The sequence below is a fragment of the Bison bison genome, unplaced genomic scaffold, assembly GCF_000754665.1.
Source record: "Bison bison bison isolate TAMUID 2011002044 unplaced genomic scaffold, Bison_UMD1.0 scf7180017864500, whole genome shotgun sequence".
In the NCBI taxonomy this organism is placed as follows: Eukaryota; Metazoa; Chordata; class Mammalia; order Artiodactyla; family Bovidae; genus Bison; species Bison bison.
In genome coordinates, this window is record NW_011495059.1 from 6,254,096 (window position 1) to 6,270,120 (window position 16,025).

The window sequence follows — 16,025 nt, forward strand, 5'->3', positions numbered from 1 at the left end:
CTTTTGAGTTCCTCTTCACTTTCTGCCATAAGGGTGGTGTCATCTGCATATCTGAGGTTATTGATATTTCTCCCAGCAATCTTGATTCCAGCTTGTGCTTCTTCCAGCGTTTCTCATGATGTACTCTGCATAGAAGTTAAATAAGCAGGGTGACAATATGCAGCCTTGACGTACTCCTTTTCCTATTTGGAAGCAGTCTGTTGTTCCATGTCCAGTTCTAACTGTTGCTTCCTGACCTGCGTACAGATTTCTGAAGAGGCAGGTCAGGTGGTCTGGTATTCCCATCTCTTTCAGAATTTTCCACAGTTTATTGTAATCCGTGCAGTCAAAGGCTTTGGCATAGTCAATAAAGCAGAAATAGATGTTTTTCTGGAATTCTCTTGCTTTTTTGATGATCCAGCAGATGTTGGCAATTTGATCTCTGGTTCCTCTGCCTTTTCTAAAACCTTACCAATTCGAACAAAATTTAGGTATTAAATCACTTCAGTCGTGTCCGACTCTTTGTGACCCTATGGACTGTAGCCTGCCAGGCTCCTCTGTCCATGGGCTTCTCTAGGCAAGAATACTGGGGTGGGTTGCCATTTCCTCCTCCAGGTGATCTTCCCAACCCAGGGATCGAACCTGAGTCTCTTGCATCTCTTGTGTTGGCAGGCAAGTTCTTTACCACTAGCGCCACCTGGGAAGCCCCAATGAAATTTACCAGCCCTCAAAAATCTGGATTGGCTCACAGCCTGACTGTAAGCGTGTGTCATAATACCCTAAAAACATACAATACACCAGCAGAGGGCTGATGGACTGTTAATGGTTAAGTCTATTGAAGATTGAATCCAAAAGTGATTCTAAACTTAGTTGCTCTTAACTGGAGCAGGGATGTCAAATAAAAATGTAATCAATCCTCAATATTATGTACTAGCAGAATGAGCCCATGAATAATGCCAAAGTGTTCAATAATTGATCATACCTGTCTTTGGAATACAGCCAGACACAGTCAGAGAGAAGCATCATAATACTCTGTGCTCTATTTCAAATCCTTCTCAGTTCAGTCCCTGACTTTGGACACCGATGGGTACTTGAAGGAAAGTCTGAGGAGCCAAAGTAGACAATCTGCTTATAGGCAACTGATCATCTAAAATGAGTTAAGAGATGAAATTGTGCTGCGGCAGTCTTACTAGACCTTTCACTGAACTCACAAGGAAGGTAATCCAGTTTCTATTTACCAACTCACAATGGAGCTGGGATTCCAAAGTTTAGGCCAACAGGCTCCAGGAACTCCGTGGAAAAGAAAATGTTCTTTAACTATTCAGCTGAAATACTAGAATCAAATGGCTGGTCTTGGAGAAGGTAAGAGAATTCCTGCTGTATCTCCTCCTGATTCCATTTTTTCTACAGCTGTACAAGACTCAGACCAAAACCAATTACTTCCTTCAGGAACATTAAGGGGAAAAAAGAAAGGAATAATTTGTAAATGAGATTCCTGGCACTAGAAAAGAGGAAAGCTGAGATATCTTAGTAATATTAAAGAGACATGGGAAAAAGAATTACTGTGTTGATGATATAATTCTTGATATCAGTGGCTGCTAACTGTGGTAGAATAGGGTTATACTTTAATCTATTGAGAACAGTTCTACACGTTGGCATGTGTGTGTGACAAACTGTTTCCATTTCCTTTTATAGCATTCTAAACCTTAATCTCCAAGGGACTGGTGACCTTGGGAATTCTAAGGCAGCTTTGCAGAATTCGAGAAAAACATTTTTTCCTTCTGCTATACCATCGGTGTTTATAATTATATCAATCATAAAACTAACAGCTAACATGTACTGGACACTTTACCATATGCCAGGCACTATACTACTTAGCACTTCCCACACTGTCTCATTTGATCCTGTATCTTCAAAAAAGATGGTGAAGTGGAGCTTTTTAAAAAGATGGTGGGGCAGAGACAGACTCTATTATATAATCTGTATTTTAAAGATGAAGACCTGAGGCTTAACGAGATTAATTAAAGTCACATAGCTATCAAGTAGCAGAGGTGGAATTCAAATACAGGCAGTCTGTCTAACCCAGAGTGAAGGTTCACCCACCACACTAAACATTAAAAGATGTCTAAAATGAGCACATTCAGAAGGGCATGTGTTTGAACTATTTTCTCCAACAGAGCTATTTTGAACCATCCACATTCTCCAAAGCAGTCATTTTTACGTGTGGCAACTTCTCTATCCGGGTCTTATAAATGCAATCCCCCAATTTAAAGTGACATCTAGTGAAAGACTGCAGAAAGCTATGGCTTCCTTAAGTTCACCTCCAAAATTAGGCATCTCAATAAGACCTATCTCCAAGGAAGTGGAAATAGGTAGGGCTGGCAGCCATGATCAGAGCAGGCTCATGGAGGAAACAAACCAACATTTATCATGCCAGTATAAGATCTATTAGAAAAAAACTTTTTTGACAAAGTCCCAAGAGTCTAAACTAAGATGGTGGTGACTGAAATAGAAAGGATAGAGAGAAGGCTCCTAAAGAAGCCACAACTCCCTTGCAAAGCCTCTCCAGCTTCCCAGTGGCAGGACTGCTCCTGCCTCTTTGCCCCGACTTCCTGTTCACTCGGTGGTACTGCATACTGTTTGCTGTTGTTCAGTTACTCAGTCATGTCCAATTCTCTGTGACCCCATGGACTGCAGCCCGCCAGACACCTCTGTTATCAATTCTCAAATCTGTGAGGCGCTTCCCTTTAGACTGTAAGCTCCATGACAGCTGGTCGTTGTCGTGTCGTGAAGTCACTCAGTCATGTCCGACTCTTTGTGAAACCATGGACTATAGCCCACCAGGCTCCTCTATCCATGGAATTTTCTAGGCAAGAGTACTGGAGTGGATTGCCATGACAGCCAGAACAGTGGCTTAAGCATTTTCAGATCCTAGCACCCTCCTGACTCCTGAGAGAGGAGCTAGCCCCCCAATTGAAAATTCATGTTTTCCATACAGAAAAGAACCTTGTCTTTCATCTTTGAGAAATAGGTCCAGGGCTTTTCTCAAGTCAGCCGGAGGCAGCTACACCCTTGATTGAAATGCAGAACCGGGGGTAGGTGATAAGGGGGCTGGTGGAGAGACGCAGGGGATTATGTGATACCAGAGCATCTGGTTAGAAGGTTCAGTAGACACATGAAAGCTAAATCAGGGCTAGTGCGCCAAGAGTTTATATAATGCTGCTGAAGGACAAAAGACTGGATGAGTTCCTCTAAACTGAGGAACCGGGTTACAGAATCAAATTCTAGTGAAGAGTCAAGACTAATGAGGCTCTAGAGGTTATCATACTAAGTGAAGTAAGTCAGAAGGGGAAAGACAAATACCACATGACAGCACTTACACGTGGAGTCTCAAATACGATACAAATGAACTTATTTACAAAACAGACTCACAGACAGAAAACAAATTTAAGGTTACCAAAGGGGAAAGGGGGTGGGAAGGGATAAATGAGAAGTTTGGGATTAGCAGGTACAAACTACTATACCTAAAATAGATAAACAACAAGGTTCTACTATATAGCACAGGGAACTATATTCAGGGTCCTATAATAAACCACGATGGAAAATATATACATGTACACACACACATGTTTTAACTGAATCACTTTGCTGTAAACCAGAAACTACAACAATATTGTAAATCATCCATACTTCAATAAAAAAATAATTAAAAAAGAAAGCATTTACAAGATATGTTAGAAAACAAAACAAACAAAACTGGTGACATTTAAGACTGTATGCTTGTTATCAGTATACAAATGTTAATTTCCTGATTTTGACCACTGTGCTCTGGTTGTATAACTTTAAGGGAAGTTATTTGAGGAGCATATGGGAACTCTCCATACTATTTTTGCAAAACTTCTGTAAGTTTAAAGTTAGATCAAAATTAAAAGTTTTGTTTTTTTTTTTCTTAAAAAAGAATGTAGGTTTTGTAGCAAGAGGAGCAAGACATGATAAGGAAGCAGAGGACAATTTAGTAACTGAAGTAATGGATTTAAAACAAACTTTCTCGAAGTCTAACATGAAAGCAAAGAGATACAAGCCAGCAAGCAGACAAGATATTAGAACAAAAGCTTTCCAAAAGGCATATTTAAAGCCACGTACTAGTTCATTCACTCCATCGTTAGATGATCATTTATTAGGTATCAATTATGAGTGAGACACTCTGGCGCTGGTCCCTGCCTCTCCGTTCACTGCCTAGTGTGCAAGGAGGCACATAAAAACAATGTATTTTATGAGTATAAAAGGAACTTACCAGGGTAAAGAGAGAAGGTAAGATCACAAAGGGAGGGAGGGAGCATTAACAAAAAAGTGACCCAGAAGATGAAACAGAAAACACCTTGAAATGGGAATATCAATACCAATAGCAATTTGTTATTTATAGTCCCACCAACAATGAGTAACTTCGAAAAGCACTAGTCTCAACCGTCATGCAAAAAGAGCCTATTTCACGATGCTGTAAGAGACATCATGATTAGGATAATATTCTCAGAGTTCTTGGGTAAAATGGGGCTACCAAAGAAAAGATACATTTGAGCAGTGTCCAGTCTTCTGAAATTTTTTCATCAACAAAAAACACAACAGAAAAGCACAGTTATAAACTACAACTCTAGGAAAAAGAAGCAGATGATAAGAAGTACAAACGATAAACAAAGGGAAAAAATGCTTATTAAAGTAAATGAACTAACACTTTATATACTTACTAGATTAATGAGAAAAAATAAATTATGACAACTAGTAGTTGTCAAGATTGCAGTAAAACTGGAACACACACCACTGATGTCAACTGATAAGGGATTAATCCCACATAAGCGCTGTGTCCTGCTTGAACTTCTGCAGCTGAGGCAAACCCGTCATTTCCCGCCACTCCTCTTGAGTTGCTCAACGCTCTGTACATTTCACTGAGGGCTTTTGTACTCCCTAATCATAGTCAAGAATGACTCCTTAGCCCCCTTCACTCATCAGGGCTGAGATTCCAATATCTTCTCCTTTTCCTCAACAACTAAACCAAATCCATTTCCAGCATCCCCTCTCCAGGCATATCCAATCATTTGATAATTACTACAGCAGATGTGAGGGGGAAATGCTACCTGAATAAAGAAGTTCACAGCAATATTATCTCCAAGAACAAAACCTGGAAACCACCTAAGTACTCGATTATAGAAGAACAATTTAGGAGAAAATGGTTTGCCTATGACTTGAGCAAAAAAAAAAAAAAAAGTTTGCAGACATTAAAAATAACATGCAGAAACAAAAAATATTTCTGGCAATGTTAAAACATAGAACACAAAACAGTATACATTCAATAGATATAGTCATGAAAAACACAAAAGTCCTCTGGGAATATGAAAATATTTATAGGATTAGGGGTAATAGTTTCCTTTTTCTTGAACACTTTCTTTTAATACTACTCCTGTCAAATTACTGTCATTAAAATTTTTTATTTCAAAAGAAAGAAATAAGGGTGAAGGAGAAAGATGCTAGATTCCAACAAGCCATTGCAATCTCAGGAACTGTTATATTACTGACTGATAAGTAACAAGAGGAGTGGGTGTCTGCAACACTGCCAAAACCAAGGGTCCTCGACCCCAATCTGCCTCAAAGAGAATACTCTCATGTCACAAAGCGAGTCATTCCCACTGAGCCAAACTGCACTAAACGAGAATTCTTTATTGGAAAACTTCAGAGGTAAGAACTTTTTCCAGACATCTGTGGAATTAGTATTAATGAGAATGCCCTGGAGTTCATACACGCGTCTATGCAGCAGAAACTTCTCAGCCAAGGAACTGCTGGGCACACTTCTTGATGAGATGTCTAAGCCTGAAGGCATCAAAAAAGTACATTTCCATATTGGGAACATAACTAGTTTCCTCTTTAAGACTTTTTCCACCACCTCCTGTCCACATTGTAATTCTCCTGTCTTCTCAAATGAATAGTTAACATATGTCAAGGATATAAGGCATATACTGAGGCGCTCGCTGCCTAACTCTATTATTAGAAGAACCAATCTCAGTAGAAAATTGCAATCTTCCCACCAAGCTGCCCCAAAAGTGAGACTTTGTAAGCACTCAAAAAATGTCAAATACTTTTAATAAACATCTTGACATTACAGATTTTCTTTATTTACCTTAGTCTTTGAATTTTAGGAAAGGAAAGAATGAGAAGTCATAGAGCTCAATCTCATTGTGTATTAATCATGATTTAAAAAAAAAATGATGTACAGAGAAGAAAGCGACTTATCCTGAGTCACTCGGATAAATAATGATAAAGGTAGGATTAAAACTCAAGTCTCCCAGATTTTCAGCCCCAGTTCATCCTTCTATGTCAAGCTTTTTTTATCCCTTGAAATCTCTGGCACTCTTGGCCTAAATAATTAGTTATCACAGAATTTTAAAGCTAGAAGGGAGCTCAGAGGAACTTACTTAATCTTCCCTCATTAGTCATATGAGGAAACTGAGGCCCAGAAAGATTAACTGATTTGTTCTCAATATCTTAGATGGCAGGGGGAAAAGTACAGCTTACACTCAAAATACTGCAAACTAATGGCCATGAAAAGGGAGGTGAAATGTCTCAGTTGAAGAAAATTTTAAGAGGAATGTAGATCATTCTAGGCCGGGGGGGTCTCAAAGTGGGGTCCCTGGCCCCACAACTTAAGCATCACCTGGCATCTTGTTAGAAATGCAAATGCTAAGGTCTCATGGGAGACTTACTGAATCAAACTCTGGGGGTGGGGATGTTCAAATCAGACCGCTTTGTCCCTGAGAAATGAACACTAGTGGTCACGCTCAGTCTATTTTGTAAATGACAACTAAAATCAAAAGCACTTAAGATTCGCGCATTCGTCTATACGTGTACCATAGTTCAATTTTAAAAGTTTTTTTTTTTAATTGGAAAACTAGATTTGGGTATTCAATTGGTTCCAGTTCTAGCTCTGCTCCTTACTGTTTCATCTTGGGCAGGTAACTGACCCCTCCAGCTTGAGTTTCCTTTTCTATAAAACGGGCTTGCCACCTACCTCAAAGAGCATGTTGAGAATTAATGTAAGGACATATCTAAAAGCAGGTTAGTTCAGCCCAGCACCGTGGGTAGGAGCTCCAGCTCTGGGGCAGGCACCTTTTTGTACCTCAGTTCTCTCATTTGCATAGCAGAGATTTAAAACAGCCCACCACATAGGGTTGTTATATTTAGAGATAGGATGCAAGCATGCAATCCATCTTTCATGTCTATAAAAACTTCCCGTTTTCAAAGAGCTTTTGCAGCTGTTAACTTGGGTGATCCTCATGACTTTCCACAAGAGGATGGGTGTGTCTGATTTATCATGGACTGGATTCCAGACTGACCATCTTTTAGGAACAGGAGGAGTGGACACTGATCTTACAGAAAGAAAACTGCATGAACAGTGCCATGTAGAGAATGAACAGAGCTGGAAATAAGATCAGGATTCTGGTTTTGACTCCGGCCACTACCTTGGCCCACAACCTTTGGGAAGTCCCTTTACCAAAATGGGGTTCACTTTTCATTTGTACACATGTGGGTTGAATGAGGGTGTCTGTAACAACTCTCAAAATGGAATTCAAACTCCTTATTATGGCCCACAGCAAGGCCTCCATAGCTGGTCATCTGCCTACATCTCCAATGTCATCGCTTTTCATTCCCCTGCTCATTTACCAAGTTCCAGCTACATCAGTCCTCTTCCTGATCCTCTAACAGGTTGCACCACCTTCTACTTCAGAGTCTCTGTACTTGCTCTTCCCTCTGTTTTGATTATTCTGTGCTTTTCACATGATTGATTCCTTCTCAACCATCTTACCATGTCCATTCTTCAAAGTCTTTCACAGACCATATTATCTAAAAATAATAGGTCCTGTCTCCCACTTCCGTGGGTTATTTTCTTTAATGGTGCTGTCTGGGGCTTCCCTGGTGTCCAGTGGTTAGGACTCTGCACTTCCACTGCAGAGAGTGCAGGTTCAAAATCTGGTCGGGCAACTCTAAGATTTCACATGCTGTGCAGTGCAGCCCAACAATTTAAAAAATAAATAAATAAAGACAAAAAAAAACCATCGCTGTCCAACAAAAATATATTGAAAGCCATAAGATGTATATATAACTTTATGCATATGTAACTTTAAATTTTCTAGTAGCCACATTTTAAATATGGCAAATATAACTTTAAATATATATATGACTTTTGCATATGATGCATATATAACTTTAAATTTTCCAGTAGCCACATTTTAAATTTAAAAACATTTTAAATGTTTTTAAGACGATAATACTAGTTTTAATAATTTTCTTTAAGTCAATATACCCTAAGCATCACTTCAGCATGGAATCAATATAAAAATAATATACTTTAGTCACCTTTTCATCACTTCCTTCACACTAAATCTTGAAAATCCAGTGTATACTTTACATGGGTAGCGGACCTCAACTCAAACTAGCCACATTTCAAGAGTTCACTAGTAACATGTCACCAGTGGCTGTATCAGACAGCCCAGTTCCATAGTATATCCTGTGTATCCTTCAAAGCACTTATCATGACCTGAACTTCTCATTCATTTACTCTTATCTTGCTACTTCCCCACCAGATTATAAGCTCCACAAAGCAAGAACCTTGTCTGTTTTGTTCAGTGCTGTATATCAGTGGATACAGTGCCTTGCAAAGTACATACTCAATAAATATTTGTTGAGCAAATAAATGAACCTTTTCAAGCTTTAATGTTCTATGAGTGCTCTGCCACCTTAGTTGTGTCCAGCTCTTTGGAACCCATGGACTGCAGCCCACCAGGCTTCTCTGTCCATGGGATTATCCCAGCAAGAATACTGGAATGAGTTGTCAATTTCCTCTTCCAAAGGATCTTCCAGACCCAGGGATTGAACCTGAGTCTCCTGTGTCTTCTGCATTGGCAGGCACATCCTTTACCACTTGAGCCACCTGGGAAGCCCATTTTATGAGTAGTGCGCTCATGTGTAGGCCAAACAGGCATCAAAGTGAAAGAGTTAGTTGCTCAGTCATGTCCAACTCTTTGGGACTCAATGGACTGCCTTAGTTGTGTCCAACTCTTTGGAACCCATGGACTGCAGCCCACCAGGCTTCTCTGCCCATGGGATCCTCCAGGCAAGAATACTGGAATGGGTTGCCACTCCTTTCTCTAGAGGATCTTCCCGACCCAGGGATTGAATCCAGTTCTCCAACATTGCAGGCAGATTCTTTACCGTCTGAGCTACCAGAGATATAACCACTCATTCAACCCACCTATCTCCATTCTTCTTTCACATCCAATTACTGTCTTAAAAAGGAAATCTCTTGGCTATATACTTCCTATTGCTTACAAGTTCTTTCTCATGATGTCAGAGTCTCCAAGGTCAGTACTATGTACAATATATTGGCTGAGGGAATTGCATGAATATAATTGCTAACATTCTTCAAACGTTTATTCTGTGACAAGCATTGCTCCAAACACTTCACATTTCACAACAGCTTCACAACAGACTTTTATGATAGATACTTTCATTGCCCTCACTTATAAAGATGAGGAAACCAAGGCAGAGAGAAGTTAAATATTTTGTTCCAGGTCACAGCAGTCAGGGAGCAGCAAAACAGGGATGCCAAGCAACAGAGCTCCAGACACATGGTTCCTAGTCCCCTGTTCTCTACTGCAGAGCTGTCCAAGGAAAATGAAAAGCCAGCTATATATGTAATTTTAGTAGCCACACTAAAAGGCCAGTAGCAACATTTAAAGTCAACAGAAATAGGTAAAATTTATTTTGAATATATTTTATTTTGCCCATTACCCATATACGATTATTTAATCAATATGATCAATAGTCAAAGTAATTGATATGATAATGTAATCAATATTAAAATTTTACTTTTTTATACTGATTATTCTAAGAGTCAGTCAGTTCAGTTCAGTTGCTCAGTCATGTCCGACTCTTTGCGACCCCATGAATTGCAGCACGCCAGGCCTCCCTGTCCATCACTATCTCCTGGAGTTTACCCAAACTCATGTCCATTGAGTTGGTGATGCCATCCAACCATCTCATCCTCTGTCGTCCCCTTCTCTTCCTGCCTTCAATCTTTCCCAACATCAGGGTCTTTTCAAATGAGTCAGCTCTTAGCATCAGGTGGCCAAAGTACTGGAGCCTCTGCTTCAACATCAGTCCTACCAATGAACACCCAGGACTGATCTCCTTTAGGACGGACTGGTTGGATCTCCTTGTAGTCCAAGGGACTCTCAAGAGTCTTCTCCAACACCACAATTCAAAAGCATCAATTTATCGGCACTCAGCTTTCTTCACAGTACAACTCTCACATCCATACATGACTACTGGAAAAACCATAGCCTTGACTAGACGGATCTTTGTTGGCAAAGTAATGTCTCTGCTTTTTAATACACTATCTAGGTTGGTCATAACTTTCCTTCCAAGGAATAAGCGTCTTCTAATTTCATGGCTGCAATCACCATCTGCGGTGATTTTGGAGCCCAAAAAAAATAAAGTCTGACACTGTGTCCACTGTTTCCCCATCTATTTGCCATAAAGTGATGGGACCGGATGCCATGATCTTCGTTTTCTGAATGTTGAGCTTTAAGCCAACTTTTCCACTCTCCTCTTTCACTTTAATCAAGAGGCTTTTTAGTTCCTCTTCACTTTCTGCCATAAGGGTGGTGTCATCTGCATATCTGAGGTTATTAATATTTCTCCCAGCACAGTAAACTGTGGAAAATTCTGAAAGAGATGGAAATACCGGACCACCTGACCTTCCTCTTCAGAAACCTATATGCAGGTCAGGAAGCAACAGTTAGAACTTGACATGGAACAAGAGACTGGTTCCAAATAGGAAAAGGAGTACGTCAAGGCTGTATATTGTCACCCTGCTTATTTAACTTATATGCAGAGTATGTCATGAGAAACACTGGAAGAAGCACAAGCTGGAATCAAGATTGCCGGGAGAAATATCAATAACCTCAGATATGCAGATAACACCACCTTACCTTACGGCAGAAAGTGTAATTTAACACAATTCAGACTAGTCTCATTTCAAGTGTTCAACAGCTGTATGTGGCTAGTGGCTACCATACTGGACATTTAAGAAGACCAAAGAAAGGTAAAACGGTTGAGCTGGGAGCCAAAAGACCTCACCTCTAATCAAAGCTCTTATTGAGTGACTTTGGAAAAGTCTTTTTTTACCCTCTGGGTCAGTTTCCCCACATGTATTCTGAGCAAATGGGACAAGAAGAGTCCTAGGGATCCATCACATGTGAGAAAGTCAAACATCTGCCAACAACTGCAATTAACATGTGTCCAACTTTCTGCACTTTAAAATCAGCTTTCATACTCATTGATTACAGTCCTCAAACTACCCTGCTGCTAAGTCACTTCAGTCGTGTCCCACTCTGTGCAACCCCATACACGGCAGCCCACCAGGGTCCCCCGTCCCTGGGATTCTCCAGGCAAGAACACTGGAGTGTTCTTCTCCAATGCATGAAAGTGAAAAGTGAAAGTGAAGTCGCTCAGTCCTGTTCGATCCTCAGCGACCCCATGGACTGCAGCCTTCCAGGCTTCTCCGTCCATGGGATTTTCCAGGCAAGAGTACTGGAGTGGGGTGCCATTGCCTTCCCCGCAAACTACCCTAATAGGTAGCTATTACTGTCTCTGTTCTATACATACAGAAGTTGAGGCTCCAAGAAGACAACAGAACTTGTCCCAAAGCCACAGAGTCGATCAGTAGAGAAGCTGATACTCAAATGCAAGAAAGGCCAATGCTCTCCCACCACGATCATCAACTCAGTGACTTGAAGAAGAGAATTAAAGGGGAATGGTTGTGAAGATAGTCTGGGGCCTTCAGAAAAGTGAAAGGCAGTCAAGTCTCAGGGTAGGGTGAGAAGAGGCCCAGACTGAAGTTAAGAAGAGGTCCGGGCCTTGAGGATCGTAATGAATTGAAAGAACCCAGGAGAAATTCGAGGGAGGGACCCGGTTGACACGAGAAGTGAGAGGACCCAGGCCCAGGGAAGAGATGGGAGAAAGTGATATGAAGGAACTCTGGTCCTGCGATTCCTGCCTGGGTGAGAGGACGGTCCCCCCAGCCCTCCTCGACCCTCATACCTGGTAGCTCAGAAGTTCCCCAACGTCCATGGTTGCAGTCTCAGTCAACACTGGCTACTCGGATTCCCTCCACTCACGACCAAACCGCGGCCCCCAAAGCAGCAGCTCCAGCCACACTGCCGTAAAGCGCCTGGAGCAGGGGCCGCAGAGCCAATGAAGCAGAAGTGCGCGCGACAAGCAAGCCGGCCACACTGCAGTAAAATGCAGCGATACTGCAAAGCGCCCTGCTTTTAACAGCACTACTTCCGCCCGGAACCTGAAGGGGGCGGGGAAAGGGGCGGAGACTTGAAGGGGGCGGTGCGTTAAAAGAAAAGAGTAAAGGAAGCAAGATTTATTGCGCGCCCCCTACGTGCTGGGCGGAGTGCAGGGCAGAATGCACGGTTGTTTCCCTTGTCCTCTCTTAATCCATTCAGTGACCTAGGCAGTTTTATTCCTCATTTTATTCTCAGTTCACAGAGAAAACTGAGGCATTGAACTGCACTGTCCAGTACTCTACCTACTAACCACATGTGGTTACTGAGGGCTTGAACTATGGCTAGTCTGAATTAAAATGTGCTTTAAGTGTAAAGAAAATACCCATCTGATTTCTAAGACTTGCGTTGATTACATGTTGAAGTTATACTTAGGGTCAAATAAAATATAAAATTTAATTTCACTTTACTATTTACTTCACCATTTCTGTTTACTTTTTAAAATGTGGTTAGTAGAAAATGTAAAGTACTCGTGTGGCTCTCTTTGTGGCTTCCATTCCATTTCTGTTGGACAGCACTGGCTCAGAAAGTGTAGTGTCCAAGACCAGACAGTTGTTAGTGCCTGCGAAACAGTTGGTGATGACATTTCCTTCTCTGGGCTTCTGTTTATTCATCTATGCAAAGGCCAGTGGAAACTGGATAATCCTGTTTCTACTTAAGTGGTGTAAATAGGTTTTCTGTAGGTGAAAGTTGCCCATCATTGGAAAAGAACTATTCAAAGAGTGCATCTGAGCTCCTGGGATTTAAATGTTTCTGTATTCAAAGAGAGCTAAGCCTCTCTGCTAGTTCCCTTGGCTATTAGTCTGGTGCTTTTCATGTTCATGCTGTCTGTTTTAGTCCTTTCAGGCTGCTATGGAAAAAAAAAATACAGTGGCTGGCTTATAAACACCAGAAACTTATTTCTCGCAACTCTGGGGGCTGAGAAGTCCTAGATCAAGGCACTGGCAGTTTCCTTGTCTGGTGAGGGCCTGCTTTAGGATTCACAGAAGTGCCTTCTTACTGTATCTTCACATGGCAGAAGGGGGTGAGGGATTTTTCTCCCACCTCTTTTACAAAACTAATCAGGAGGGCTCCACTCTTTTGATCTAATCAGTTCATCAAAGCCTCACTTCCTAATACCATCATCTCGGGAGTTAAAATGTCAAATTATGGGTTTCTTGGGGAGACACAAACATTCTGACCATCACAATATTGATAACCATCCTTCTCATCTTACCTTCACTGTCTCCAATTGTACAGAAATTATTTTTATTCCTCAAACTACCAAATCCTCTCCTCTTCTGCCTAGCCACTAGCCCCACACCTCAACCAACTGTTTCTCATCTTTCAGACCTCCAATGTCACTATCTTAGCATAATCTTCCACTACTCACCTTGGGTCCAAGTAAGCAAACCCTCCTCACGATTCTCTTTCCTAGCACCTTCTCTACTTCACTGTGTCTCGGTCTGTCCTTAATGGCTGATTACTTGTTTATTGACAGCCTCATTTACTGGACACAGGCTGCATGGGAGCAGGAATTGTGGATGTCATGTTAACCACTATATCCTATGACAAAAACCCTGATACAGTGTTCGGTACAGGAGGAGGAGTTTCCACAAAAGGGCCTTGTGGGTCATGATAAGGAGATTGGATTTTCTGCTAAGAGCATTAGGAAGATATTGAAAAGGTTTTAAGCAGGGGGGTTGGGGGGGGGGCGGGTTGTGATTGGGTTTATGGTTTTTAACAATCACCTATGCAATCTGCTTTGAACTGAGTTATCTGAGTGTCTTTTCCTCTCCTACTCAGCTGTGGGGTAGACTGTGCCTCATTCACGGATGCAGGACAGAGTAATGGTGGAAGTGTGTACTTTGGAATTGTGTACTCTTTAGAACTATGTCCCAGTTCTTGGTATCTGGAACCAGCTTATATAGACAGGCTTGCAAGACCCTGGGGTTAAACTTTAAGGAAATTTACAAGCCAGTTGACATCAGGTTGGTTCCTTCAAATCCACCTCAGTGGGCGTATTTACAACATGGAAATCAACATATGCTACAAATCATGACTCTTGGTTTTTCAGTGAGCTGACTGTTAAACCTTTACCAACACATCACTAATTTTGGTTCTAGCCAAAGTTCCACCACAATCACCTCTGTGCTTTTAGACAAGTTACTTTCTCTCTGTCAAAGTTGCAGTCTTCTCATATGTAAGGTGACTCATTCATTTATTCAGGAATTCACTGAGTGCCTGGTCAATGCCAGATACAATTTTAGGCTCTGAGGATATCGAAGTTTGTAAGGAGATAAGTTCCTGCCCTTTTGGGACCTACATCCTAGTTGGGGAGAAAACGTAACAAGGAAGATGAGGATGTAAAATCATCCTCATTTTACAGGTGTAGAGACAGAGGCAAGTGGCTATGTACCTGATTGCCTTCTCCGAAAAGTGGAGATCCAACTGAATTTACATCATAAGATTATGGGGAATTTACAAGAGATGCTGCATGCAAAGCACTTAGCTTGGTGCCTGGCACAGTAAAGTACTCAATCAATATTTGACTAAGAGTTGAGTGGGAATTGGGGGAGAGGGAGTAGGGCGGGGAAAATGAACTCATTTCTTATATCCTTTCCTTTTAAGGTATTCAGTCAAGTCTGTGTATTTTTAGAAACCAGGCCTTAAAATATAAAATCATAAGGCAAAATCATATGAGAACCATGTTTGGGGAGCACCCTGAAATTAGGATAATATACCTTCCAGGGCGGAGAAGGCAATGGCACCCCACCCCAATACTTTTGCCTAGAAAATCCCATGGACGGAGGAGCCTGGTAGGCTGCAATCAATGGGGTCACTAGAGTCGGACACGACTAAGCGACTTCACTTTCACTTTTCACTTTCATGCATTGGAGAAGGAAATGGCAACCCACTCCAGTGTTCTTGCCTGGAGAATCCCAGGGACAAGAAAGCCTGGTGGGCTGACATCTATGGAGTCGCACAGAGTCGGACACGACTGAAGTGACTTAGCAGTAGCAGTAGCAATACCTTCCAGGGAAGGTTTTCCAGAGAAGGTGCCATTTGGACTAGGGCTTAAAGGATGAGAAGAGTTTGCCAAGAGGACGTGGGGAAAGATGGGTGACCTGGACAGAAGAAACAGCATGGACATAGACAAGGAACTGGACAGGGAATATTGTGTGTGGAGGGAATGGTAAGAAGTAATAGAGGAGAGGGCAGCTGAGCTGAGGAGCACAGAGAGAATTAAGGGATTTAACACATAAAAACATGACACCTGCCGGGGGCCAGCCCAGGCTGATCCAGGGTATTCAAAGGGGAGACGGCTTCGGCGAGGATCAGGATACAATAGCTTCAATTAGATATTAATTAGAGATATAAAGAGTAATAGAATGAGGATAGCTCAGCAGGAAAATTGGGTGGAGAAAAGAGGCTGAGTAGCTTGGTTTACGCGGGAGACCAATAAAACTTCAAGACAAGAAGCTTGCACCACTTACATAGGCCGCAGGCGTCCTTCCGTTCTCCCGAAGGAGAGGAGACACTGAGGCCTCCCCGGTCAGATCTTAGAAGCCCAGGCATAATAAGTAAGCTTGGTGGGTTCCGCGCTCCAGATGGAGACTCAGCCAGAGTTTGAGAGAGAGAGCGACATGGGGAGACCAGTATTTCGAG

At 41.7% G+C, this 16,025-nt stretch overlaps 1 protein-coding gene across 1 annotated transcript in view; it reads right to left on the bottom strand.

The window, feature by feature from the left end:
* Window positions 1-12,351, bottom strand: part of CTNNBL1 (catenin, beta like 1) — a 176,387-nt gene extending 164,036 nt beyond the window's left edge. The window contains exon 1 of the mRNA XM_010829177.1: window positions 12,127-12,351. Within this exon, the coding sequence (XP_010827479.1) occupies window positions 12,127-12,156 (30 nt within the window). The 5' untranslated portion in view covers window positions 12,157-12,351. The remainder of the gene's footprint in view (window positions 1-12,126) is intronic.
* Window positions 12,352-16,025: the final 3,674 nt, after the last annotated feature.